Below are 27,603 nucleotides of genomic sequence, written 5' to 3' on the forward strand. Positions count from 1 at the left end.
GCAAAGTAAGAGCTTGATTAATACAGTCAACTCCTGATATAATATTGAAGTTGTACCTTTTGTAATGCAGGGAATGTTCCAAGGATGTCATCCAGTTCATTTCCTCAACTCCAGAATACAAGGAATCAGGGACAAAGTCTCAACCCCCAACAAGTGAGTATAATGTTTCAGCTTAACACAATGTTTACTTATGTTACATACAAATAGATGACAAATCAATTCAATTCAGTTTTATTTATATAGTGCCAATTCATAACAGAAGTTATCTCATTGCACTTTTTCTATAGAGCAGGTCTAGACCGTAGATATTCCTACATTTCTGTTTTCCCCCCACCAGGAATGTGTCTCAGCATATCCCGCCAGAGGGCAGCAGTCTGCTTGTGTGTGATGGGACGCCATCAGACAGCCACCTCCAGCAGCTGCTGACATATGCTGACAGTGTCACTAACTGGATCTCTGCTGAAATAGTCATCTGCGACTCTGTCAAGGTGAGAGGAGACGTAACTCATGAAAGTAAAAGGCAGCCATTACTGTCACAGCCTGTGCTTTGATTTCTCACTGGACATGGACTCTCATGATGTCAGTCACAGACTTTCCCCATGTGTGCTTTCTGTTGCTTCTCTAGTCTTGTGGTTGAATGGTGTATAGACAGTTAGGAACAAGAACATATGGGTCTAAACCCTGAAACAGTTCTTTAGTAAAGTAATTTGTGTGCCTTGTGCCTAAATTATTATTATTATTATTATTATTATTATTATTATTATTATTATTATTATTATCTTGGTTACATTTTTGTCCTTCACCTACTTCCTCATACTTTCACACAGACACTGAATTCAAACTTTAAAATGTTCAGCTCGTTTAGGACATGTGTGCATCTATTCAAATTTTGTATATCTTTCATACTGACTCAAATACACTTTAACTATTTACACTGTACTTAAACTATCTCTGGTGCTTCAACTTTAGTTGAAATTTCAACTGCTTTCATCATTTCAACTGCTTTCACCTCTTTTTAAATGACAGTTCAACTGCTTTCAATCCTTTACACTTCACAACTACTTTCAGTGCTAACATACAAGCTGGCAATTCAGTTGCTTTCACCTGTTACCCTTTAAATTACATTTCAATTGCTTTCAACTTTACTCTTTAAATGCCCTCTTACTCTTTAAATGACAATTCAACTGCTTTCATCTTTCACACTTCAACTGACAATTCAACTGCTTACAGGGCTTGGACTAGAAATTCAAATTTTAACGATTACACCGATTTAAACTGCTTTCGGGTTTTCACTTCAAAAGACGCTTCAAACGCTTTCAGTGTTTCAACTTAAACTGCAACACCCATTCAACATCTCAGATGCAATTAACATTTTAAGACATTTTAACCTCTTCACAGCATTTGCACCTGCATTGTTCAGCATAACTGAGCACACTTGCATTGGCCAGTGCACAATGCATTGATAACATTGCCTACATATAGTATTTCTTATTTTTCCAGTGGACATGCTTCATTATGCAGTCTCCTGTAGTCCTAAGAAAAGCAAACCACTGTGAGAATATACTAGGTTTTTGCATTTTGCCTTGTTTAGCATTTTTTCTCATTTTTTTTCATTCCTCTGTTGCAGACACAAGTTGATTTGCTGACCAAGTATCTGTGGATAGGAAAACACTGCTATGAATCAAGGAACTTTGCCACAGCCATGCAGGTCCTCGGAGGTCTGGAGAACGTGATTGTCAGGCAATTACCAGTAAGGCCGCATCTCATCAATTCCTCCTCACATAAATTCTGAGTTTCTGTAATAAGTCAGATGCCCTCAAGCTAAATGTTTTCTTCAGCTGTGATAGAAGTGGTTGGTGTTTAATTAGTTTCACAAAAGTGAAATTAGCATTAATGCATTCAAATAAGATGTAGAAAGTGTGAGCACAGTGAGGTGGAATGTGGCCCATGAATGGGAGTAATTTTAAAAAAATCACAATTTAAAGATACCAGACGCCGAGGTTATATTCATTGACTCTTGTGTTGCATTGAAGCCAAGGTATAATTAGTGTTCATTTTGGAGCTACTAAATAAAACTTCCTCCTCTCTTGCCAACAGGCTTGGAAACATCTGTCTTCCAAGGTGTGTGAGATCCTGGAGGAGCTACGAGCCGTGCAGGTGTGTATGTGTAGGTGGACCGTATTCCAGCAAGCACACACGTATGTTGCTTGTAACTGAAGGCTAGGCTGGGCTGCAGGGCAAACAAATCAATAGAAAAACAGCTTCAAGCAACTCGCCTGTGTGCTGTGGGCTTACAACTGGCTCTGCTTCTGAAAGTTACCCTCAAAAGAACCTGATGCATCAAAAATGATGCATCACTCTCTTACCAGCTATTTAGCTACAATCAAGAGAAACATGTAAAATAATTTGTCTTAAAGAGGTTAAATTTGTTGAAAAGAGTCTTTCAGTCATATTACACTACTCCATTGGACATGCTTATTACTGCATCAAGCACCTGAGACTTTGGCTTAATTGGAAATTTAGTCATTTTTCCGTTCCAGTAAGAACTCATTTATTTACTGTGCGGATAAATTGCTCTCTCCTCAGGTGTTTCTGAAGAGTGACGACCTGTGTCTGATGGGGGGAGAACACACGAGGAGGAGGCCCACCCTGCCATCAGCGCACATCCTGGCCATGCACGTCCAGCAGCTGGAGATCGGAGCCTTCACTCTCACTACTGGAGCTTACAAGTGGCCCAAGCTCAGGTGAGGAGAAATCCGGATCATTTTTAGATCTGTACTGAGCTGCTATTGACCAATGTTTTGTCTGTTCCGTTTCTGCTTTTGATTAACATTAACATTATTTGCATTCTTACTGTAGTCCCTCTGATCTGGTTGCTAAGAAGAGATTCAAATTATATTATTAATAATATAAAAATTATTATTACTATAAGTTATTAATTATTAGTAGTAATGTAATTTGCGTGGAAAAGGTGTGGTTGGATCACAACTGTTTTGCTCCACAGTAAAGTTAAAGAGTCCATATGAAAATCCTGCGTAGTGTAACAGTGTAACCACATTAAAAACCAAATGAGTCTCCACTGTGCAATCTATGTTTTGGATGAAGAAATATTGTAGTAGCACATGTTTTTATTGCCACAATCTGATATTTTCTGTTATGGTATGTTTTTTATAAATACACATTAAAAAAACACAAATACCAACACATTCTGACCAATCACCGACAGAACTAGCTCATCTAATTAGCACTGCTATGACTGCTAATAGCTATAGATACGTTTATAAAACTGCCGGGAAAGAAAGTCTCTCATTGTCTTCCAGATGTAGTAGTCCTCACCGCTATACGTTATGTAGTGAAACTGGTCAAATCTTTTGCTAAAATCTTTTGCTAAAAAAATGTAGGCGTGAGGTGATCACAAACATCAGATGTCCAGCAACACAACGCAGAACATTCCCATTTCTGGTGTGGACAGGAAGTTAAAAGAGAAAACATCTCCGCAAAGCACTTCCTTGTTGCTGAGAAACATAAAGTGGATAGATGCTCTGGGCCAACAACGAAAAATCCATGATGGGAAGTGCCCGATCCCATCCCTTCCTTTAATATTCCAACCATAATTTTACTGCATGCTGGAATTTGTGCTAATTTTATTTTGATAGAGGTGTGATATTGATGAAATGTACATACAGCCAGGGTCATTAACGGAAAATTAGCTTTCTCCCCACATCCTAAGTATCCATCTATGACAAAGTCGGCCAACTCCCTATGAGGACACATTTTCCTGTGTCCTTCTCCTTCACTCCAATATGGCTGACCAGATGCTGAGGTCACAGCAAGTGGCGGTTGGATGGTAATGGCGCAGCTGTTGAATTTGGGTTGCTGGTAGGGGTGCCAGTGTTGCACCAGATGGCGCCCGTGGGATGGGATCTGATTGGAAAAGAGGTTTTCTGGCCAGATGCTGAGAGGCGACTGGCTGTAGCCAGATGCTGGGGTCAGGAGATCTAGCAGGGAAAGGCAGAGACACAGCTGGTTACGGTGGACCCAGGGTTATCCCCGCTCTCTCCAAATCAGGTCACAGACAAAGCTAATGATGCTGCTAGGAAGAAAGCTCAGGTATGACACCTAGATATTAATTATTTTCATGTTTTCACTTTTCCTTTTGTTCTTTATTCCCATTTCACGTTGCTCCGTCCTCTCATCCATCCGTCCTTGGCTCAAGGAGCATAGCAAAGGTTGTGAGTCAGGTACACGCCTTCCAGGAGGCTGTATGCCCCTACAGCCCAGACCGGGACCTGCAGGCCTACCTTCGGCGCCGCATCGCCAGGCTCGCCACCTCTGACATCCACCTCTTGGCCGCCGACAACGATGCCAACTTCCAGCAGTCCAGCGAGCGAAAAACACGGAGGATCCAGGACACGTTGAGGAGGGTTAAGGCCACTTTCCAGTGAGCCCTGCCCCGGTCACATCTCACAGCCCAGAGCGAGACACCACCACTAGGTCGGCACCCCATGTCCAAGCCCAGGCTGAGAATCCATGCCTAAGCCACGACCCTCAGATGCCCCTGTTGTCCTGACAGCTGAGCCTTCTGGACTGGAAAACTTTTTTCTGCTGTTATACGTTCACTATTTGTCGAAGGCCCCTTAACTTAAGTCCATAACATCAGTTTAGATTCCCAGGCAAGCTTTATTTATAACTCACACCTTTAACGTTACACAGGTTCGGCTGTTGATCACACGTAGTTTCCGTCACAGATCTGTTTTGTTTTGATATTAGCATTTTTCTTCCACCAAGAGAAGTAACAGGCGATGTTTGTAATTTGCAATGATTCTTCCTCAGCTCATAGACTGATATTTTTTTAGCATTATTTGTGAATTGACCCTGTAATTTAGCTGTTAGCCTCTATATAATCATATGTGGACTGAACATGGCAGCAATGCAGAATGCATGTCCAACATCAAGCCTGGATTATCAACTGCACCAGAGCCCGAGACCCCCAGGGTCCCCCAAAAGCCACAGGTTCACTGTGTAGCAATGTGGTAATATGATCAATTGTAACTTTGTTTGGGAATATGCACCCCTAAAGCACGATAACAACTGACGTGATGAGGGCCTTTAGGTAAGAATCCTGCTTTTTTTAGCCATGCTAGCAGCATGAAAAACTTAGTAAAAGTCAAAGAAATTGTTGCAGCTGTTCAATCATCTGACATCCAGTTCTGATGGAGTATACTGGCCCCTTGTTACCTAATCTTGTGGACCTGTCTTGAAGAAGGGTCTTGTGTCAAGATCTAATTTTAAGGCCTTTTAATGCACCTTGTAAGCACAGTATCAGCTGAAATAATCGCTGATACTGTGCTTACAAGGTGCATATTCCTAAATTATATTATATTTAATAATATCATCACACAGCTAACCTGGGAACATGTGACATTCCAGCAGAGGAATACTGTGCACATTGCACAGAAAGGAGAGGGAATTGGGGGTAAATAGGGGCCCAGCAGCTAATTTTTACCCCGGGCCCCCTAGCAGGATAATCCAGCCATGTCAAACATTCAAATAAAATCTATTTGATGTTGCTGGAATGTGTTCGACTTGTAGGAAACGAGACAGAATAATGCAGAATGTAGAACCGTTTATTGATCACATATTTTGCTTAACCTGCAACCCGTAGTTTCTGTTTGTTTACCAATTAGGAGTTTACCAAATGAGATTTATATGACTAGATTGGTAAATGAATATCTAATATTAATCCCATTTAAACAGCACAATGTGAAATAATTGCATTTACTATCAGTAGTGTGCCATGAAGGGCAAAAGCTAGAGAGGCTTACTGTCATGACAATACCTTACCATTACAGAGAAAATGATAGAACATAATGAGATGTCAGTGTGAAAAATGTTATTTGAGGAATGATGTTCAGTCATTGTATATTTTTCTATTTTCCTGCCCGCTTGGTCTTCTGCCGTGAAACACACCGTGGAGATGGAATGTGATGTGCTATGAAGATTTGCTTAATTTAGCCAAATAAATTAGATTTTATAAGCCCCGTCTTGCCAAAGCGTATTATTGTCAGACAATATCCGTGATAGAAGGGCTCTATGGCAGGATACAGCCCCGTTACGTCGGGGAATGTGGAATGTGGTGGGAGGAGCTGAAGCTGGTCTTCCTCTCCTCCTGTAAGGATTTAAAGTGTATGGTAATGACTTCATAGCGAACTTAGTGTGCTCTCTGGCATTTCCTCCTCTTAATTATCACTGGAGAATTTGCTGTGGCATAATATCTAAATAATAATTATCCGGGCAAATTTAACCCTTGTGTTTTGTTGACATTGGCTTTAAGTTTTTTTCCCCTTTAAATAGCTTCTACTGACCTTATTAAACCCCATGTAGAAAATTGGCAACCCTTCCCTTTGCACAAACTTGGCTTGCACATTTGATGAAGGAGAATAAATATGGAAATTGCTGTAAAGCATAGTTATTACATCAACTCAGAAAATATTTCTTGCTTAGTATGTTATTTGGTCTGTGCGTGAGCAAATAAAAATACTCTTTTTTTGTTTTACAGGCAAAGAAATGAACAGTATTTTGTCATACATAGGGATCTCACGCATGTTCGGGGTCAATTAGTTAGACCTCTTGTGAACAAACTGCTATAACACGCCAATAACATAAATCAAAATAGACGTATTTGTGGCTCATGACGGGTAGTGCAGCCTAAACAGTACTGGCAACTGAAACAACCATGTTTTCCAGATGGTGTCTCTGAGACCCCAAACAGAAGTCATGCATCATTTTCTCTGGTGGACTTCTGAAACATGTCATCAGCTCAAACATGTTCATAAGCAATTATCCTAAAATTAGAAACAGTGATGAAGTATCAAAGTGATAACAAGCAGTGGTGAAATGAAACTGTGCACATTTACTCTTGTACTGTACTTTACTACAGTTTTGAGCTACTTGCTCTTGAGTATTTTCATTTCGTGCTATTCTTCTATTTCACTACATTTAAGAGGGAAATATTGCACTTTCTACTCCACTACATTTATCTGACAGCTACGGTTAAAATAACACTAATGACTTTATTAAGGACCCAAAAAAGGTCCATGTAGCGCACAAAATCAAACAGACAATATGTGCAAAAATACACGATCTGTCTACTTTGTAGATTTAGATTTTACATTCAAAACCTGTAATCGTGTCATAAAAGATGCAGTGTTTTAGATGACTCTATCCAGCAGGTAGCCTACATCAAGTACTTAAAATGTGCATACACGTTTATGCATGTGTAATTATTATGCTATAATATAATACAACGCTGACAGGGGCCATTCGACTGTCTAATACCTCATTTTACTTTTGATACTTAAAGTACATTATGCTAATAAAACTTACACACTTATGAATGCAGGACTTTTTCTTATAATGGAGTATTTTTACAGTGTGGTGTTGCCGACTTCTCCCACCACTGACCTGGGGTCACCAGGACAGTAGAGATATTCCCATGAATAACCTGAAAAGGCTCATATTAAAAAAAAAACACCAGAAATTCCTAAATGTGTTGATTTGATTTACAGTGAGTTATGAAAGATGCAGGATTGCTGTGCCACTTCCAAACAGCACAAAACACCATTACCTATTGGGTGATTTGCTGTCCAGGCTCTAGTGTTTCAGCAAAAATTAGAATACAGTTACTTCTTCCAGCTTTTCCCCTGGGACAGACAGAACCCATGCGGGCAGAGCTGAGGAAATAGGCGCAGTGTGAAGGCGACGTCCCGGGCGCTTTCTATTGTTATCTAACGGGATCGGGGCGCATCTTCAAAGCTTCAGAGATAAAGCGCCTCAAAAGGCTGAAGGGACTCCTGCCTCCACAGAGACAGATCGCCGATAAAGGGGACAAGTAGGCCCAGCCTCTTATCTGCTTTGTCATATAACTAAACGATCAGTTTAGCGGCATTGTCCCTCGGCTGCTGCATGCAGAGCTCTCTCAGTGGAGGGCCCGCAGACCCCTCGGGTCCGGCGCTGCGTGTTGGAAAGCTGTCTCTCGGTTTATTTGGCACCTAATAGACATTATGCGATACTGTCAGCCACCACGTTAACGGTTTACAGATAGTGGAGAAGCCAACCCTGATGACAGGCGTAGGCTAGTTTATAGTGATCTTACCTATTTATGCCTAAGTGATTATTAATGGGATATCTAGATTTGTTGGTATGTGAAGCGGTCAGTTTGAGGGTTCCGTCATGTTTCCACGGGGCTTGTTTGCGCTCACGGGGTTTCCCCAGCTTCCTCGCAGCTTGTTTTAGCAGATTTACATTTGAACCGGCCGACAATCAGCCGTGATTGTGTCGCTACTGTAATACCTTTGATCCGTAATGTTTGAAGCGCCTGTGCCAAATGCCTGCGTTTTTTTTTTTTTTTTTGGGGTAGCTGGCGCCAGCGCTCACCAGGGTACCAAAGACATGTCAATACGAAACCATCGAGGATTGTGTTTCCCCCAAGTGCGAGCTGAAGGTTTCACAAGTGATGTGTGTTGAGGTTTGGGAGGCTACGATGCAGAAACTGATAGGATCGCGATATGAATATCTCTAAAGTTGGGTTTTACGCATACAATCCGTTCTTTTACATTCTTCTTTCCATTTGGTCACTGTTAGATGTCTTTAATAGACCTGTTGCCAGTGGTGGAATGTAACTAAGTACATTTACTCAAGTACTGTACTTTGTATAAATGTGAGGTGTTTGTACTTTAGTTGAGTATTTCCATTTTATGCAGCTTTATACTTCTACTCCACATCTCAGAGGCAAATGTTGTGGCTACTTCCCCCTCCACCACACTTGTCTGACAGCTGTAGTTACTTTTCAGATTATAATTTTTCATACCTTTCCTGTCCGGTGAAAACCATGTATTTCCAAATGTGGGGGATTCTGAATTCAGCTAGAAAACGCATCCGCAAAGCTGAAAACAGGGCTGTTTTTCTGAGCTCATGAAAAGTTGACTCTTTAGAGATACGTGGTTCTCACAGGACAGCGACTCACTGCTGTAATCTATAACAAAGCAGCATATTCTATCAACTGATCATGTTGTGTGTGTAAAATCCAGTAATTATAGTTGTGAACTAAATACAGTGAAGTACAGTATTTTGCTCCTGAAATGTCTTTTAGGCTTCGGGGGACATTCTTGACACATTCTGCCCTAGGTGTAAGAATGTACTGTATGTGAACACACACTTGGATAGTAAAGCTGATTCTGAGACACATTTGATTAAGTGAGACATTAGATAAATCATGAACTAATCAGGTTTTATTGTTTAAAATGAGAACCTTAACTGAGCCAGGCTTAATAAGAATGGTCACTTTGTCACCTTTCCTCCGGCTGCATACAGTCGGCAGCAGCAACATGAAAGTCTCCACCTCTGCAGGAGATACAGCTGTTTCTGCCCCCCCCCCCCGTTTCAGTCGGGGCGGACAAATGTATGAGCTCAGGAGGGTTCTCACAGACACAGTGGCGCCAAGTCTTCACACACACTCACTGGGTTTCGTAAAGACTTCAATTAACCCCTAATCATCGGGATCGATCAGGCGTTAACAAGGGCCAATACATATGCAAATCGCAGCAAGGGCCAGGGCCCCTATAAAAGCTGACCCTGCACAGGGGCTGCTACCACGCGCTCCCTCTGACACTTGGCGGATTTACAGGTCACTGAGCAGCACTGCGAACATGGTGAAATACTTTTCTGTGGACTGGCTGGCCCAGAGCCACGCCGCGCCGACCTGCAGACCTCATGTTCCCTGCATGGTGCAGCCGCGCCCGCCGGCTTATGGCAAGAGTCACCTGCAGCCAAAACCCAAAGCATCAAAGCCCGCAGGACGCATGGAGCCAGTGGAGAGCAGCGGGCACCAGGAGTCCAGCCTGCGCTCACCTTCACATCCATCAAGCTGCGCCTCGCCAAGTAAGCAAGCCTACACCTCCTAACTGTGAACCAACGCTTCAGTCTTGGGGCACCAGCAGTGTTTGTAACCAGAGTTTTCATTTGCTCAGTTTCAGAAATCAGCGGGTATTCCTCTGGGTACGAGAGCGAAGCAGCTTCCTCCGAGTGTCTCTCTGTGGACGAGGGAAGCGACGCGGAGAAAGACGGACCGCGGCGCCGAGTCCGCACCAAGTTCACCCCGGAGCAGATCAGCAAGCTGGAGAAGATCTTCACCAAGCACAAGTACCTGGACGCTGGGGAGAGAGTGAAGACAGCGCAGAGGATGAACCTCAGCGAGACCCAGGCAAGACCAGACTCTCAGCGCAAACAAACCGCTTCAGTAACATTCAGTGAAGGGATCTCTAAGTCTGCATTCTTCTGGGAACTCACTTTATTTTGGCTTTCCCTCAGGTGAGGACCTGGTTCCAGAACAGGAGGATGAAGCTGAAACGGGAGGTGCAGGACTACCTTGTCCCACCGGTGATGTTCCAGTCTCTGCCCCCGGTTCAGTACCACAGCATGGCCGGACAGAGACCCCTCTACCCAGCGACCGGCCCGGCCTTTTACCCGCTCCCCGTCCCGCAGCTGGTCCTCCGGCAGCAGATGCCCCCTCAGCACCCTCCTCATCGCATGATCCGACATTTCTACTGAAGAACTGTCAGAGACTCTTCCGACTGAAACACTTAGAAATCCAAACGAGTGCAATCCAGAGCTGTTTTTATCTGATGTGTGATTTTTTTTAATTATATTTGGAAAAAAAGTTGTAAATAATTTACAGAAAAGTCTATTTATCACTGAATAAAGTTTCTTCTATACTGCAGCACTGGACTCCGCCTTGTAACTGTTGAACATTTAGGCCATTAGATGCAGGCCCGGCTACCATGGTGCCAACAGTGTATATCTTAAAGATGCAGCTGATGATATTATCTTTATTGCAGGATTAGTTCAACATGAATAGACCATCCTGTTTTTCATCTTAAGGCGGGAGGAAGTTGGGGGGGTTGTCCATTAAGGTTAAAGGTTCTTATCACAACTCATTGTATGGATCTCCTGGTTTGCTTCTCTCATAATATCAAGCTGATATGAGGCCAAAGGCCAGTCAAACCTATCCATACAAACAAATCATACTAAATTAAATCACTGAGGATTTTGCATGATTTTTTTTTTTTTGGGGGTCCTTACCTGTCAACAAACACTGGCCATATGCTTTGCTTTGCATACGCGCTGTTTGTCCCCCTCTCTGCACTTCAAACGCCTGCTAACGGGGAGATCATGGTCAACAATTAGTCCCAACAAAGCCGCTCACTGATGAGTTTACACTTGCGACGGGAGCCCCGCGGCCCGGCTCCAGAGAGTCTGGGCTTTTGTGTGGCCAACGAATCCGACGTCTGAGGCCTGCGGTTAAAACCTGATTATGCCATGAGATTTGGAGATAGCACAGGTGATTAAAAGTTCGTGTATATGTGCAAGTCGCAGGCCTGTATTTACAGTTTCCTTCTAGATGATTTGGCTCAGGACGTTATGTGAATATTTCCAGTCCAAATCCATTTTATGCAAACGCGGGGAAATGGCAGGTAGATACAAAGAATTAACGCAACTTTTGCTGTAAATGATTGATTTGAAAACGGGAGAAGCTGCTTTGCGGGTCACACAGGTCAGCTGTGGCGTGGGGGGGGCCCTGAGGCCCTTCAGCAAATGTCTCGGTCAACAAAGATCAAACGGAACTTTCTCACTCTCCGCCGGTGCTTTCTGGCTGCGGTCACACCAGAACACCAGAACAAAGGCTGCGTGATGCTCAGACAGCTGGGCGCTTCTGTCTGCAACTGCAAAAAATCAATAACAGATTTGACAGCAGCCAGGACTGAGACATTCTGATTGAAAAAGTTTCTTGTTTTGTTTTTTTTAATTTGGGAAATTCTCTTAAAACACCAACATATGGCTTAAATATACGATGATTTGATACACTGTGTCAGTTCATGGAACAGGGAATACTTTACATAAGAATGTCTTTGGCCAATGGGACATTAGGACTTAAAGCTTAAAGCAGTCGGGCTACCTATCTGACATTTTAGTTTTGCATTCAGTAGCGGATATAGCCCGGAATCACTTTATGCAGAGATCTGAGATGCCAGGTAACTGATACTCAGACTCACTGGCGCCAGAGCATCTCAGCCAGCCATGAACGTGAGAAAAACCACAGCCCAGCCTCTATTAACCTCAATTACAACGGCCATCAAGTTTCTATCGTTCCGTCGAGACCCCTTTGCATATGCAAATAAAGACGTGTGTCCCTCCTATATAGCGGCCAAGAGTCACCCAAGGTGAAGCAACACAGACCAACGCACACACACACACACACCTTGAGACCGCTGCTGAGGAACAACATGGCAAACTTCTCTGTAGAATGGCTTTCCAAAAGTTATTATGAGGAGACGAGTGTGCAGGGTCGGGCTGCTGCGCGTCATTCAAAAGTCCATAGTGAAATGGAGGAATTTACAAAGGACTCAAGAAGCCACTACTCTCCGACCTCGCCAAACAGTAAGTTCACTGATAAAACTTTGTCTTAAAACGTGTTGTCTTGTGTAGGTACCGATCTAGACCAAATGAATAAAACGCTCTGTTCTTCCTTCCAGATAGTTGCGGATACACTTCGGGGTCTGAGAGCGAGGTGGGAGATGACAGCGAGGGGGAAGCCACCCAGCAACGAAGGATGAGGACAAAGTTCACCTCCGAGCAAATCAGCAAACTGGAGAATACCTTCAGCAAGCACAAGTACCTGGGCTCTGTGCAGAGGAGGAAGATTGCCGAGAAGCTGAACCTCTCAGAAACTCAGGTGGGTTTGCGTTGCAGCGGGTCTCGAGGCCTCCTGTGACACTGCAGAGGTCTCTGAGAAAGTCACAGCACCTTGTCATTAGTTGGCCTGTGTTGTTGTGTAGTTCTATGTAAAGCAACTTTAAAGTAGGTCTACGGTGTGGGGCTCCCTGTGTGTGTTTTTCAACTAGTGATTACAGCTGAGCATGTAGTGAATGGCCGCCTTGTATTTCCCAGGTGAAAACGTGGTTCCAGAACAGGAGGATGAAGCTGAAGCGGGAGGTGCAGGATCTGCGTCCTGAGTTCCTGCCGGTCCCGGCCGCTCTGCTGCCGCCTCTGCTGTTTCAGCACCCCGCCCTGCGTGGACAGCTCCCCGCCAGCAGCGGCTTCTACCCGCAGCTGCAGCCGCTCCGCGGGACGGCCCTGCCCGCTCCTCCGCACCAACAGCGCCCCCACCCTGTCAGCATGCCTCCACACTTCTACTGACCCCCCCCCCCCCAAAAAAAACCGTTTGTCTAGAATCTAGATATTTCCCCGTTGCTCTCTCTAAAAGAGGGGCTTAAAAGCGATTATATCCTTAATATAACTTTAACTTTTAATATGTCTGAAGCACTACCGTATATATTGTTGTATGATCAAAAATAATGTAAATGTATTTGCTGCAAATGCTCTCTGTTTTATGCCACAAATAAAAACAGAGCCAAACGCTACAAGCTGCCTCTTCACGTCTTTGTCTTCGCTTGGAATACTGACAATATTTTCTCCAGCTGTTATACTTGGAGCCTGATATCGTACAGCCCGTTACTCATGCATATTTAAACAATCACAGCATCTAAAATTAGATTTGGGGTTATGACATGTGAAGTACACATATGGGCATTTTGCAGGTTAGCGGTCTAGTGTTAATGTGGCCTGTAACCATGTTGTGCTTTATTCCCACTTTTTCTGTACCTCCCTCCCTCTTTCCTTTCTTTGAAAAACCTTCACGGACAAGAAGGTTGTCACACTCAGGTCGCTTATTTGTTAGAATATCTGCAGGCACGGTTCGGGGCTATCACAGAGAGACAAAAAGATGCTGTCTCCGGCTGCTGCAAGCAAATATTTTCATTTGGCGTCCGGTGGCATGACTCCAAGCTGTGATAGCTCTGTGCTCCTGGTAGATTTGCATCTTCAAAAGGACTTCAAAGCGGCGGTAACTGCTGGATCATTGAGATCCAGTGAGCTCTATTGTCTCTCGATTGAACAATTCGCACTTACTCGAGAGACGCGGAGGGATGGCGCCCTCAAGTCTGCTTAAGGTGTATATTGCCTCACGTTAAAGTCATTAGGTGGCCCCGGCTAAATAGGTAACTGATTGAGTCTCTCTGTCATAAAGCGGCTGTGCCTTGTTCGCTTATAATTTGCGATTCGGATCCAGCATAGGAAATACCCGCTGGTGGAGTGATTCCATCAGACACTGACTGCGTCAGTCGGATCTTTGGCAGGTTTTGCGTTTAGAAGCCACACTCCCGATTCCAAGGAGGTTCAGCAGGGCCTGCTCCCTGCATGTGCAAGTACATTTAAAAAGAAAAGAACTACTGACGCCTCCCACCAGGAGGCACAATTACCAAAGGAGACGATTAGAATGCCATGCATCAGTTCCTACTGTAATGAGAAGAACATTATTCATTTAAAGTCTTACTGGACCATATATTCATTTATGCAGCGCCTCTATGCAAAGCACCACACAGTGCTAGGCCTCAGTCTGCAGCATTCCCTGGGATTGTTCCTGGCCCTAATGGCAACATGAACATCAGTAAATGATCTAATGTGAGAGGGCAAAGAATTGGTGGCTTGAATGACAATGAGTGATCCCTTTGAATCAGGTGAGCGGCTAGGTGAAGAGGCGCTAACAGTCGCTCTGAGGCTGCAGCTGGATGGCAGCAGACAGACTGGAGCCAAGACTGGATGATAGGGAGAGGCCAAAGGTTGCTAATGAGATCTACAACATCAGCTGATGATTGCAGTGATGAAATTAAGCTTACAGTATGCAGCTCTCAGGGGAATTCTTTCAACTGCTCTAAATGTAGACTTAGCCTTTGGATTTGGATTTATTTATTTATTTTTAAACACTCAAGAGAAGTGTGGCCAATTCTGAAAACCCCCAGAGGTTACAAATGGTAGTTTAATAACTCAAGTCCCCTTTTGTCAGTGGTGGAAAGTAAAAGTAACAAAGTAGACAAGCATTATGCTGAGTATTTCCATTTCATGCCACTTTAAACTTCCACTCCACTACATTTCTTACTTTCTACTCGACTGCACTTATGTGACAGATATAGTAGCTAACTGGTTACGTTGCAGGTTAAGTTTTTACATATAAAAAAAAGCATATGATAAGTGTATATAATATAATGCATTGCTAAAGATTAAACCAGCGGTTCCAGTGGTTTATGAGTTCCACCAGCAGATATTTCCCCTTTAAACCTCTCAGATGGTTTCATTAAAATAACACTTTGAGGCACAAAGACTTTCCAGTTTTATCCATTTTTTCACAAAAGAAAGCAAAGATTCAAGCCAAAGTGTAGCTGAACTTTTTGTTTTTTCTTCTTTCCTAGCCCATTAATCATCTAACCGGCCCTCAGATTTATCTCTGGAGGGGCCCGACCCCTTTGGTTGGGAACCACTGGACTAAACTACCAAACTGTATATAAAGCAGTTAAAACGAGCTCCACCTCAAGCAGCTACAGCAGTGACATGTTACTTATGCCCTTGTGCATCAACAATCTAATAATGTCATATATATCAGTCACAAGGGCCATTTTCCTACAGAACCAGTGCTTTTATTGATTAATTTTAAGTACATTTTGCTGGTAATACTTTTGTACTTTTACTGTGAGTGAAATAGATAATTCCATGTATGTGATATAGTATGCTGACAGTCTCGTTTTAGGCTTGAAAAACATATAAGCACAAATGGAAGCTTTAGTAGACCCTTTTGGTGTTTTTTTAAGTTATTTGGTGGTGACACACTGGGCAGAATTGGCAATGTATAATGACAACACTTAGTGGCAAACAAAAAGGTGAAGAAAATTGTAGAATCTGTTAATTTATGGGGTTAAAGCAGCAATACTGAGGCAATTTCTTGGGCACTGTTGCCCATCAGAGTTGCCCAAAAAAATGCCTAGTGTATCACCACTCTAAGTCATTCTGGTGCATGTAAGAATAATAAATAAAATGGTTCAAATGTCTTTACTGTCTAATTCAGCCTCCTCAACTTAAAGACCCTGTTACTTACAGGCTAAAAAGTCAGAATGCATAAATGTCAAATCCAGTATTTAATGCCAAGACGTCTTTATTCAAAAACAACAGCAAACAAATGATTCAGAGGCAAACAGGTGTTTGAAACGATACAACAATAATGTAGCAAGAATGCAATAACACCTCACTCCACACACACAATGTCATCATGAATGAATATGATGAAATTTGAGTTATGATATTACATAAAAAAAAGAAAAAAAAAACGAATCACAGATACACAAAAATCACCCGTGGTCAGTGTGTCAGAATGTGCGCTTTGCAGTCTTCCTCTATACAGTAAGTCCATGGCAGGCTGGAGCCCGGGGTGTGTGTGTGTGTGTGTGTGTGTGTGTGCGCTCTTTGAGGTCAGCTGTCATGCGGAGAGGATGATGAAATGGCTGTCTGCCTGGTGGAATACCTCTGCAGCCCCATTTTCCCATGCCCTATGCCTCTTTAAAGTTACATCTGAAAGAGGTATATGCATAGGAAAAAGGAACAGCGAGTGCAAAGAGCCGTGCTGCCCTGTCGCTGCACGCTGGAGCCTGGAGGGCAGGGATGAAAAAAAAAAAAGCTGGTCAGTTACACGACTGCACAGACAACAGAAGTAATAACTCACATATTCTTTCACTGTCTCACATCTAGAGGCAGCAGGCTTCGGTTGTTGGTTATGAAAATGAAACAAAATACATATTTTATCTTTAAAAAAAAAAGCCTAAGTAAATGTTTGGATGACATTTTTCTAGTTTTTAAACAATTAAATGAATTAGTTTATAAAATGAATGAGGCGTGAAGAGGACTTACCGTGTAAAGCTCCAGATGAGTCTCTGCTGGGAACACACCTCCTCTTGGCCATTTATCCGTCCACAGGGACCTTGAAGATGTTAGAGAAAGACAAAGTAGCTGTTGTCTGTGCTCACTCAGCACTTATCCTCCCTTCTTGGTTTCAAGCCATGGCGACACACCTGCGGACACCACAGATGCCTCTGGAGAAAAAAAAAAAAAACAAAAACTGTTCACTTCACTACACTGATACACAAATCTCGGATGCTTACGTAAAGTTCATTGTCTGTTATGTCCAAATCACTCTAGTTAACAGCCAACTTGTTGCGGTTGTTATCTCCTATCTGGCACCCGCTGTAGACGTCAGAGGCACAGCGAGGAAGAGGGGAAACGTTCAGGACAGCTCGTTCCTGCCGGTGGACAAGTTTCTTATCTGTTCAGGGTTTTTTTTTTTGGGTTTTTTTTTTTTGTTTTTGCTCTCTTTCTCTCTCCCAGAAGAGGGGGGCCCCCCTGCGTTTTTGCACTCAAGGTCTCCAGGCAAGGACTCTCAGGGTGTGCTGAAGTGAGACACTGACACACTCATGCAAACACACCCAGGCTTGTGTAGTGTGTAGCGTGGGGAGTGTTATGGCATGTCAAGGCCGGTGCAACCAGCCGAAGATGAAACTGTGCTCTTTTCTCTCAACCTCTGAGTTTGCACCGTTAAGAGCAGCAGTCATTCATCACAGGGTTCGGTAAAGGAGGATCTATCTTAGATGATCACGTTGGCCCAGTAGAAGTCATCTCACACCACACTGTGACTGATGATGAGCACCACAAGGAGAGATGCCTGATGTTCAAATCTTTACAAGCATTTTCTATATCTGGGTGTTGAGTTTTGGTCAATGCATACATGTTTTGCTTTGTTATCATCGCATATGTTAAATCATATATTAACATAACATATTAACATAAAAAGTGCGCTGCCCCAAGACAATCATATAGGAGGCTGATGTGCTCTACATCGACAGGATTCATCTGTGTTGTAGTGTTAACTTCATCAAAAGCAAGATTTTATGGAAGTTTGAAGAGAAATTGTTTGAAAATAAATTTTATTACGTATATATATATATATATATATATATATAAAACCATAATTAGGGCCATATATGCATTTAAACAAACGTATGGGCCTGAATCATAGGTTACATCTTGCTTATCTAAAAACCAAAGATCTTTAGTTGCACAGTTGAGATTCAGATTGAAAAACATTCAAGAGGAAAACAGATTACGTGAGCTGCCTGAAATGGAAAGTGAGTCACAATAGATTTTTCTGTTGTGCACACTTGTTGATTTAAGAGGGTCAATTTTCTATGAAATGGTGCGACGAAACCCTGAAATATTCTGGTGTACAGATGAGTTGTTTTACTTTGTCTTTAAAGCCTGGAAAAGAAGGCAAGACTGTTTAATGAATTAATTCTAATTTCTCCAGTACTGTAATTATAGTACATGTGTTGTAAGGGATTTATGCACTGTGCTGTAGACGTGAAGGTCCGCAAACATGATGGAGAACAATATTTCAATTGGCTTCTTTGTCGTAGGTTTGAAAATGTACATACGGCATTCTGGACTTGGCTTTCAGTAGCTCGTGGGGTCTTGTAAGGCCATGTGGGCTGGGCATGTGTGCTGTATGCACGTGACCGTAAAGACAGTGGCTTTACTTGTAGAATGCAGACTAAATTATTCGAATGATGTGTTATTTGCTACATTCAAGCTTAGACCTTTTTCCAACGAGTCAGACATAAATATAAATCCTCCAAAGCACCACTTGGTGGCGGCACTGACTGGCAGCTGTCTGAGGTCAAACACTATTTGAATACAGTATAATGCAATTGTAAATGTTTGTTTTAATGTACTCAGAATCATATTTAGGTAAGTGTTACAATGTATGACACTACAATGAGTGGCACACTCTGTGACCCACACTGACAGTGTGTGAGTGATGCTGTGAGCCGTGCCCCTTTGGTGAGCTCAACACAAAACTATTTGATCAAGGGCTGATGAGCAATGGCATGTTTGTGCTCTGACGGTGGAGTATGCAGGAGTCATGGAGAACCCGTGTTTACTGTTATCTGCATGTACTGTACTTATACAGTAAATCCAAGGGACAGCATCCTCTCCTCTGTACTCCTTTGGGCTGCAAAACAAACGGCTAAAACCAACAGTGGCAAACAAGTGTACTCTATTGCAGCACTTCCCCCTTCATCAAAATGTCAGACTCATTTCCTCCACGTCTCATGAGGGACTGCTTTTAATTGGGTACACTTTAACATGCAGCTTTTAAAATCCAGTCTTGTTTTTTTTTGTTTTTTTGGGGTTTTTTTTGCAGAGTGTTTCATTTGAGCGGGGCAAATTTGCAGAGTTAAGCAGAAATGTCTCACTCCCCAGAAAAAAGGCAACAAAAGCTGCTTGTTCATCTAAACGCATCTGCCACGGAGCAGGAGCGAGTTCACTCAGCACAACATTTCAGAGGCAAAAAAAACGTGGATTTGACATTTTGACAGGATGAGGGTATGATTATTTCCTGAATTGTAACACAACAAACACCTGTAGTTGTCTTTGGGCTTGAATTGGCAATCTGGGGCAATTTTATGCTCATTAGCAATAAACGGAGATTCAGTGCGCTCGGTAAACACCACGTTTGACTCAAAAATACCTGCTGTGCAGTTTTGTATGTTTGTAGGAAAAAATAAGGTACAAATTACTTTCTAGATATATACTAGTGCAAGCCAGTGTGTTGAAGATATTATTATTAGCTTAGCTTGAGTCAGTCTGTCAGTTGGTCCATCACTTTGGTCAAATATAGTTGTAGTCAGGGATCTGTAGTTATAGTTATTAGTTATCTCTAGTAACTATTCGATGGATTGCCATGAGATTTTGTACATAAAGCCTACTGCCTTTAGTGACTGCTTTTCCTCTAATGTCACCATGAGGCTGACATTTTTGGTTTTTAGTGAAATGTCACGACAGCTATTTGATCGATTGCCATGAAATCTGGTTCAGATATCTGTGGTCTCCAGATGTCGAATCCTAATGACTCTGGTGATCCCCTGACTTTTAATCTAGTGCCACCAGCACTAGTTGTTGACTATCTCAAGTAGGACTAATTTGCTAGGAATTCTGGGTAAATGTGTGCTTTTTTTGAACTAAAAACATGCACAAAGCTGTCTAGTTATTAACTATTGCAAGCAGAATTGATTTGCTATGAATTCTGGGTAAATTAAGTACAAAACTGTACTGGGAAAATTCAGCCGAGTTTAAGAATTCACAAAACTTCCAGTAGCATAAAATCTCATCACAGTGCAGACCTGCAGCAGAGCTGAGATGCTGTGGCTTCTTAATGTGGCAGTGCTCACTTCTTCTGCTAACTCATCAGACAGGCTCAGGATAGTTTCTTTGGACAAATGAAAACGACTGGTGATGTCCTGACTGCTGTTTATTTCCAGCGGATCTCTCGGCTGTCTAAAAACTCTTTCCCTTCTCATTATTCACTCCACAATATTGTTATAAAACCACAAATTATGAGTCATGTTTTCCCCTTTTCTGGAGTGGTACTGATTGTTACCATGGGAACCCTGGGTAGGGAGGCTAACATCTTAGGCTTTTCTTTATTTTTGTGGAACTTGCATTAGACTAATCTAAGAGCAAAAACAAGACTGGCCTAACACAACAGACCGGTCTGTGAAACTGGCCCCTAGTCAAGATTTCAGGTTGTCCAATGTTTTGGTCTATTATCAGCTATACTTTGTGTTTAGTGCTACTTTGCTTGTTAGCAAATATTAACACTTTAAACTAAAATACCAAATTTAAAGACGAATACTGAACTATAAAAAGGAGCCATGGTTTAAAATAGCATGAAATATTGAATTTTGAACATGTATTAACTTTAGGAAAACACAGTATTGCATTCACTGCAGTGTATACTGAACAATGAAATAGAACTGCCTTCATCTCCTACGTGAAGCACACTGGTCCAAGGTCATTTAGATACAAAGAATGTTTTCAATAGCTGGGCCAATGCTAGCGCTTGCTATTATTATAACATTCTTTTCGATCTGAAAATGCTACTTTGTTGCTCACCTCTGGGAGGCTGTGAGTCTGAATCCCTGTGTCTCCCTCTTCCTTTCCTTTTCTCAGCAGTTAGTGAATTTTAGCTTCCCCTCCCTCCATTTCCCTTGTTGTGTTGTGCTTTGGTGCAGGATGCTGGAGATGCAGTTAAACAGATGGAGACGGGGGGGGTGGACTCCCTGGGCCCCTCATGTAGGGGCCAATCTGCACCAGGCAGGGGGTCTGACAGAATAAGGCCAATGTGGAGGTGAGACAAGCACCTCAACCAGGTCCTCTGGGGAGTCGGGCCACCACGCTGCCAATAGGAGGCTCGTGAAGCATGCAGAAGCTAAAAGTTCTCCTCACCTCTGAGCGGTTATGGCTCTTTTCATCTGTTCTGCACACGTGTGTGTATGTCTGAGAGAGGAGGCTGAGGATGGGAGGAAGAGAATGATGGAGCATGACGAAAAGCAGTTGAATAAAACAATGATTACAGGAGGTCAGTTGTGTCTGTGAACCCCAGCGTTAGTCTCTGCGTCTGAAACACAGCTAAGCAAGCTAAAAGTGAACAGATGCAAACCAATAGAAGCCAATACTGCCTCACCACTTTTGTGTGGCGTGAACATTATGACTGCATAACCTCATTTTACATTTAAATGAATTCCTCCGGCTTAATTTTACCGCTTGCATGTTTGTAAATTGTCTTTCTCTGCTCTCTGCAATGTGCAGGAATCTATTTGTGGTTCACAGCCAGCTGTAATGGAAACCAGGCAATGTTTGACCTCAAGCTTTCTCATGTTAGCGTCATGCGCTCATATGATTCAAGGCTGTATCCAGGCGTTTACTGTATCTGACGCAGAGTTACTGACAAAGAGCAACAGCAGCAGAGGCTTTGGTTCCATGATTGCAGGCATATTGGGAGGTTTTTCTTCTTTTTTTTCAATAGCTATAGACATCCTGGAGACATCACTATTCAAAGATGGTCATTTTACATATGAGAAAATCATACCATTAAAAGACTTAGCTAGCAGTAAAATCCATGAAGTACTCAATGGAGAACTTATTAGGGCTCATGTCACCACATGGTCATGATGGAATTAAGCATGTTGCCATTTAACAGTAATTACAGTCAGATCAAACAAAAAAAATCCAGTGTGGCTACTCTTTTTCTGTCCTTGTTACTCTCACTTTCTCTGTCTATGTCTCAATCTCTTCCTCCCCGTCTCCCTCGCTTTCTCTTTCCCTGAAGGTGTCTCAATCAGACGACAACGGTGGCTGTCTGTGGTCGTCAAAAGACATTTCAATTTTGGCAACCCTCCCTTGGGTTCGGGGGCAAATTACCACTTCAAAAGGCTGCGAGTCCCCAGGTCGCTCCCAGCGGGGTCTGCCCAGTGCGCTCTCTCTCTCTCTCTCTCTCTCTCTCTCTCTCGCTGCCTCTCTCTCACCCCGCTGCTCAGCAATGCTGATGAGGGCCCAGGCCCCCTTGAGCATGCTTGTCCCTCCACACTAAACAAAACTCTCTCTCAGGAGAACAGGGAGCATGCTTCATTATTCTGCATGAACAGCATAATGTCTTTAATTCGCGTTAGGTGGAATGTGTTTGTAGCTTTTTAACCACTGGAAAAGTTACAATCGCTCAGTCGAAGTTTTGACAGAAGACGCATGAACTTTTAGGGTGAGGCTTTTGCGAAGCAATCCATCACACCAATTTAGAGTTTTTGTGTAAATGATGTATCCTTTTCATTAAGTACAGTAGTTTAATTGTGCAGCTAATGCTAATTACTGGGTGACCAAAAAGACTTTACAGGTTCAGATCCAGCTAAACCTAGGTCAATCAACAGCCTTGTGTCCTACACAATCAATGCTTAAGGCCACAATTTTATAGCCTGATGGTATAAGTTTTGCTTGTAGAAAAAAAATGAAACAATCCCACTGAAACGTGGTGTACTCCCTGTCTTTCGTCATGGTGTCATTTCTGATACATCAGGAGTCACAAAAGTTAGACATTTTCAAGTTCTATGCATGTAACTTTAAAGGAATAGTTTGTGTTTTTGGAAATTCTGCGTATTTGCTTTCTTGCCAAGAGTCATGTCCGTATGCTAAACATGAAGCTGGAGCAAGCAGGGGGTTAGTTTAGCTTAGTGCAAAGACTGTGTCCAGGGGTAAACAGCTAGCCGAGTTCTTCATACTTTTTGTACAGATTAACAAACGAGATATAACGTGTTAGCCGTTTCCCCCTGCAGCCTTTATGCTAAAGTTAGGCTAAGTGCGTGCTGTCTTTATAATTCGACTCCTGAGACGAGAGTGGTAAGAATCTTCTCATTGAACTCTTGGCAAGAAAGTAAATAATAATTTTTCCCAAAATGACTGTTCCTGGCATTCAATCAAAATAACACCCACAATGGATCAAGTTCATGTTCGCAGTTGTTATTTATCATATACAGCTCTCCATTTACACTGTGGAGTGAAAGCCTTTTTTCATGAAGTGTTTGTGTAGCCCATTTAGTGGCCAATAGACATTTGACACACTGCAGTGTCAGTTATGTAATGTTCTTGTTGTTTTTGAGATCAGAGATGAAATTGTGATAGAAGTCAACATCACGATATTTCTTTCTGTCTATGCCATCATATATCTGAGTGATTAAAATCACACGCCAGTGAGATATTTGTGAGGCCTCAAAGGTGAACCCTGAGGCCATAATCCTCCCAGGTTGCATGTGTGAAAGAGGTATAAGACACTACATTCCTTTCTGCTCACTCACTGTAAGTCACAGAGGATAAAGACATTAGCTAAAAGCCTAAAATGTGACATAAAATATAAAAGACATATATTAACTGCAGTACAAAGACATGAATTGAAGAACTAGCTTCCTTAATACAGTGAGAAGATTGACTTGTGTTAAAAGGGACTTAAATAATCGTTGTGTTGTTCCACCCTGTGAGTTTTTGTTTTGTTGGGTAAATGAAGGATGACAGTCCCTCTTTCAGCACATGTGCAGCTTCTCTTGTATTATAGGAGGAATTGTAATAAGTCTTGCAGTGAGTAAAGCAGACATTACAGTGCTTGGCAGGGAGCTGACAGAGAGTGAAGGCGCGCTATTGTCTGAGCTGACTGACACTCACAGACTCACCATGCATCACCACTGCTTTATTGTGGCGTGCTGCTCTTGAATGGCTCTGTTTGGTTTGATCATGGCTAATGGTGAGCTAATACGGCAATTAAAGATCAAGCGCCGATTTATGAAATATTTAGTGTTCGCACACCATTCAACCCTGCCTCTCTGACTTGTGTCTCTGAGCCTTTGACTCGGCTGCTGCACAGAGGTTTTAATTAATTAAATTAGCACAAAGTAATTGCCACAAAACAACGTGGGGCCTTCGGGGCCCCCAAGAGTCTGAAACCCCTGGGCAGTTGCCTACTTTGCCCAATTGGTAATCCAGTCTTTTTTTCAAATTTTTTTGTGTGCGTTATTTCTAGTGTACCCTGTGACCCATGAGCTGTCCATGCACTCCAAGTATCAGACTGATCTTCTCTTAGTCTGATTTATAATACAGTGTATCTGACATGTTACATTAAATACTATTTGCTTTGGAATATTCCCTACCCTCGGCTGGTTTGATGCCTTAACCTCCCACGTGACCACACAGCCTCTCAGGTTACTGGAATATACAGTATATGTTTGTGGTAACCATTTTCACGCATTTTGACGTGACAAAGATCTGACTGGGATAAAACCATAGTCTATTGAAAAACATTTGCTGTTTGAAGCCAGTGTCCGGGTGCAACTTTCTGATTATCTTTTTTTTCATTCATAATCTGGGGATATTCGAATGAGGGAATGTGCTTGATTCATTTGCATGTTTTAAAGGGTCTAAAATTGCAATGCAAATCTGTTGTGCAAACTAACTGCAAGACTTACAATCAAATGAAAAAATTATGTTCTCATTTAAGTGGTGATCCAAATCCACACTTGTGACAGACATGACTGACATGTAGAGTCACCTGTACTGCTTGACAAAACTGCAGGCTGGCACACTTAGGCATGTTTCAGTGGAATATCACTGAAACCCTCAAGTTCAACATTATTATTATTTTTTTTTTTGGGGGGGGGGTTACTTAACTCTTATGAGGGATCCAGGACCCTCCCAGCCCCCCTCATTCAAACACTGTCTTCTTATCTGCTGACATTACTGTATGCACACACACTCACACACAAGTAGCACATCAGAGCTGCTGATGGAAATGGAAATGTGGAGCTCTGGCTCTGCCTTTCTATAACCTCATGTAGTGCCCGTGCTGTGCTGAGGTTGCAGAGGGGAGATGTGAGGGTCGTCAGGCTGTCTCTAGTTTTTGACATTTCTCCTGTTTCGTCTCTCACTTCCTCTCTGTGAATGTCTCACTCCGACTGAGGTGAGATCTCTCTGTATTCTGCGCCCTGGTGCGTCTGATGATCAGACGTGGGCATGGGAAAGCGGGGCTGTGGCCTTGCGCAACGGGGGCTCTCACCTCCTACCTCCCCCCTCATCCTCCTCCCACCTCCTCCTCCCCCTTCTAGTCTAATGATAAGAGTCGTATGAAAGACCTTCCTTTCCTGGTAGGAACTCGGAGATAAGGTGGGCGGTGGGGTGATTGCTGGGCCTTCTCCCGGGAACAGGGAGTTCCCAGACTCCTCTGATACTGTTGTACAGAGCGGATGAAGGTTGCAGAGCGTGTCTTTGCGCGCGCACGGCTGGTATTTGAGAGCTCGTGTTCATCTTAGCTTGCACCCCTGAATGCATGTGGCACTTTTCTCAGGTAACATTATCACAGCTCGTCAAAAAAAAACCCCACCTTCGCTCAAGTTTTCAGCAAAGAAATGTGTTCTCTCAAAATACATACTATACATGCTGTCAGCCTGAAACTGTCTGCCACATCCTTGAGAACCTTGTGGTGGCACAACAACACCTAATATCTGATGAAGGTTAACCAAAACACCGGTCATGCTGACCCTGCACAGAGCAAACTGCCTCAGCCTTGACTCAGTGTCTCACTGTAGCCTTTAGTAGAAGAGCACTGAAATGTATTGTGGATGAAAAAGAACTGCTACTTCAGATACATTTTTCTTGAGTCATAGGAACAGTCAAAGTAATTACTCAAGTCAGGGCGAGGGATAAATAATCAAGATTTATCCCTCAAAGATTTGCCCTTGAATAACTGAGTGGCTGTTGGAAGCTAAAAAGTTGGCAGTGATTCCTTTTACGGTCTTATTAACAAAAATATAGAATCTGTCATGGGAGGCTGCCCATTAATCTTATCTCTTATCTTAAGAAAATTAAAGTTACAGAACATAAAAGTCGGCACAATTAGCCAAGAAGTGAAAGCATGCAGATATTTTCCACCTCTGTGCCCATGTCCCTCCTTGTCTCAGCCCAGCTTGAATATAAAACTTAACTTGATTCCTCCAGCTTTACCTCTATTTTCCAAGGTTGTTGTCTGTGTTCAGGAGAGGGTAATGAGCTGTCAATCAATTGACCAGGGTTTGATTCATGGGTACCTTCCAGGGAGGACAGACTTACTGCTCCAGTGAAACCTGAGCAGCAATGACAGTTGATGCTTGCAGAAAAAGAAACAAACAGGCACATTTGCATTGCTGTAGTTTTTTTTTTTTCAGAACTGCCATAACCTATTCAGTTTTGACATAATATATGATTGTATACCCCCCCATGTGGTTTACGGTAGGAAAAGGGAGACAAGATGCACGTGTGTGTTTAGGTAGCGGCTTGAGGAAGGAGTCTGTGGTCGTCTTTGCACACCTCTCTCTGCTGGATGCGCTTTGTGTGTCCCTGACACTTTCTCTCATTATTAGATACACGGCCTCCTGCTGGGAAGACCAGGTGTTGTTGGGGCTGTCATACATACTGTACAACCCCAATCAAGATGCCTCATGCACACAGACACATGCATGCACACACACACACACACACACATATATACACCCACCCACCCACGCACACATCAAAGGTGGTTCTAGGAGAGGACAGATGTGATATATTTATCAGCCCATCACTACTACACAGAAGAGGTGTTAGATTGTGGTCTGGAGAGGTGGAACCTAAACTTCAGGACCCACTTTTCAGCTAATAGCTGTCCAGTCTGTGTGAAATATCAAGATGATCTGGACAAGGGTAGGAGGGTGTGGGGCTGTTCACTGGTCCTAGATCAGCACTATAAAGAGGGAAAATCCTCTTGGCAATACAATTTAATATTCCTGGCTTTACCAAAAACTGTGCTCTTGACCTCAGGGATGACAGATGAAAATTAAATGCATTTGAGCTATCAAAAGGTAACAACAGGACTGATTTGATTCGATTTATGAACCTACAAATCACACAGATCCATGGGATAACGTGTAAAAGTCAGAATACTTGTTTCCAACATGGAAAAACAGATAGCTCAAGTAAAATTTCATTAATAACCTGGCACCTTACTCCATAAATAAGCTCGAACCTGACCTCTAAAAGCCTCTCTTATTTTTGTCAACTTCATATTTAATGACAGGATGTTCCACAATACAACACCAGTAAAAAAGGGTACATAGGCTACATAATTTACAGGCATTTACATGAACGCCTGGTTTTATGTTGCTTTATCCACGGTTGCTACACGGTAACAAATTTTCCTGTGGAATTACAGTAAACTACTGGTTATTT

The 27,603-nt window shown here is 42.7% G+C and overlaps 3 protein-coding genes and 1 long non-coding RNA gene across 7 annotated transcripts in view; 3 read left to right on the forward strand and 1 right to left on the reverse strand.

The window, feature by feature from the left end:
* LOC122884612 (kinase non-catalytic C-lobe domain-containing protein 1) overlaps nt 1–6,037 on the forward strand; it is a 40,020-nt gene extending 33,983 nt beyond the window's left edge. For all 3 annotated transcript variants that reach the window (XM_044214733.1, XM_044214734.1, XM_044214735.1), the window contains exons 26-31: nt 71–153; nt 338–488; nt 1,628–1,750; nt 2,098–2,157; nt 2,587–2,744; nt 4,217–6,037. In XM_044214733.1, the coding sequence (XP_044070668.1) occupies nt 71–153; nt 338–488; nt 1,628–1,750; nt 2,098–2,157; nt 2,587–2,744; nt 4,217–4,445 (804 nt within the window). In that variant the 3' untranslated portion in view covers nt 4,446–6,037. The remainder of the gene's footprint in view (nt 1–70; nt 154–337; nt 489–1,627; nt 1,751–2,097; nt 2,158–2,586; nt 2,745–4,216) is intronic.
* Nucleotides 6,038–9,449: 3,412 nt separating this feature from the next.
* On the forward strand, nt 9,450–10,777 carry vox (ventral homeobox). The gene is made up of 3 exons (XM_044214737.1): nt 9,450–9,939; nt 10,029–10,261; nt 10,369–10,777. The coding sequence occupies exons 1-3, from the start codon at nt 9,591–9,593 to the stop codon at nt 10,606–10,608; spliced, it is 822 nt and encodes a 273-aa protein (XP_044070672.1). The 5' UTR covers nt 9,450–9,590; the 3' UTR covers nt 10,609–10,777.
* A 1,461-nt stretch (nt 10,778–12,238) lies between these two features.
* Nucleotides 12,239–13,262, forward strand: vent (ventral expressed homeobox). The gene is made up of 3 exons (XM_044214738.1): nt 12,239–12,495; nt 12,591–12,790; nt 13,006–13,262. Exons 1-3 carry the CDS (start codon nt 12,342–12,344, stop codon nt 13,252–13,254), a joined length of 603 nt encoding a protein of 200 aa, XP_044070673.1. The 5' UTR covers nt 12,239–12,341; the 3' UTR covers nt 13,255–13,262.
* A 2,819-nt stretch (nt 13,263–16,081) lies between these two features.
* Nucleotides 16,082–20,961, reverse strand: LOC122884483. Of its 2 annotated transcripts, XR_006379891.1 has the most exons (3): nt 20,947–20,961; nt 16,849–17,030; nt 16,082–16,589 (listed from the first exon to the last, which is right to left on the reverse strand). It is a non-coding gene; the product is annotated as an uncharacterized LOC122884483 (long non-coding RNA). The 2 variants fall into 2 exon arrangements; XR_006379890.1 differs by lacking the exon at nt 20,947–20,961 and having other exon boundaries at nt 16,849–17,625.
* Nucleotides 20,962–27,603: the final 6,642 nt, after the last annotated feature.

The sequence above is a fragment of the Siniperca chuatsi genome, linkage group LG11 (assembly GCF_020085105.1).
Source record: "Siniperca chuatsi isolate FFG_IHB_CAS linkage group LG11, ASM2008510v1, whole genome shotgun sequence".
Lineage (NCBI taxonomy): Eukaryota > Metazoa > Chordata > Actinopteri > Centrarchiformes > Sinipercidae > Siniperca > Siniperca chuatsi.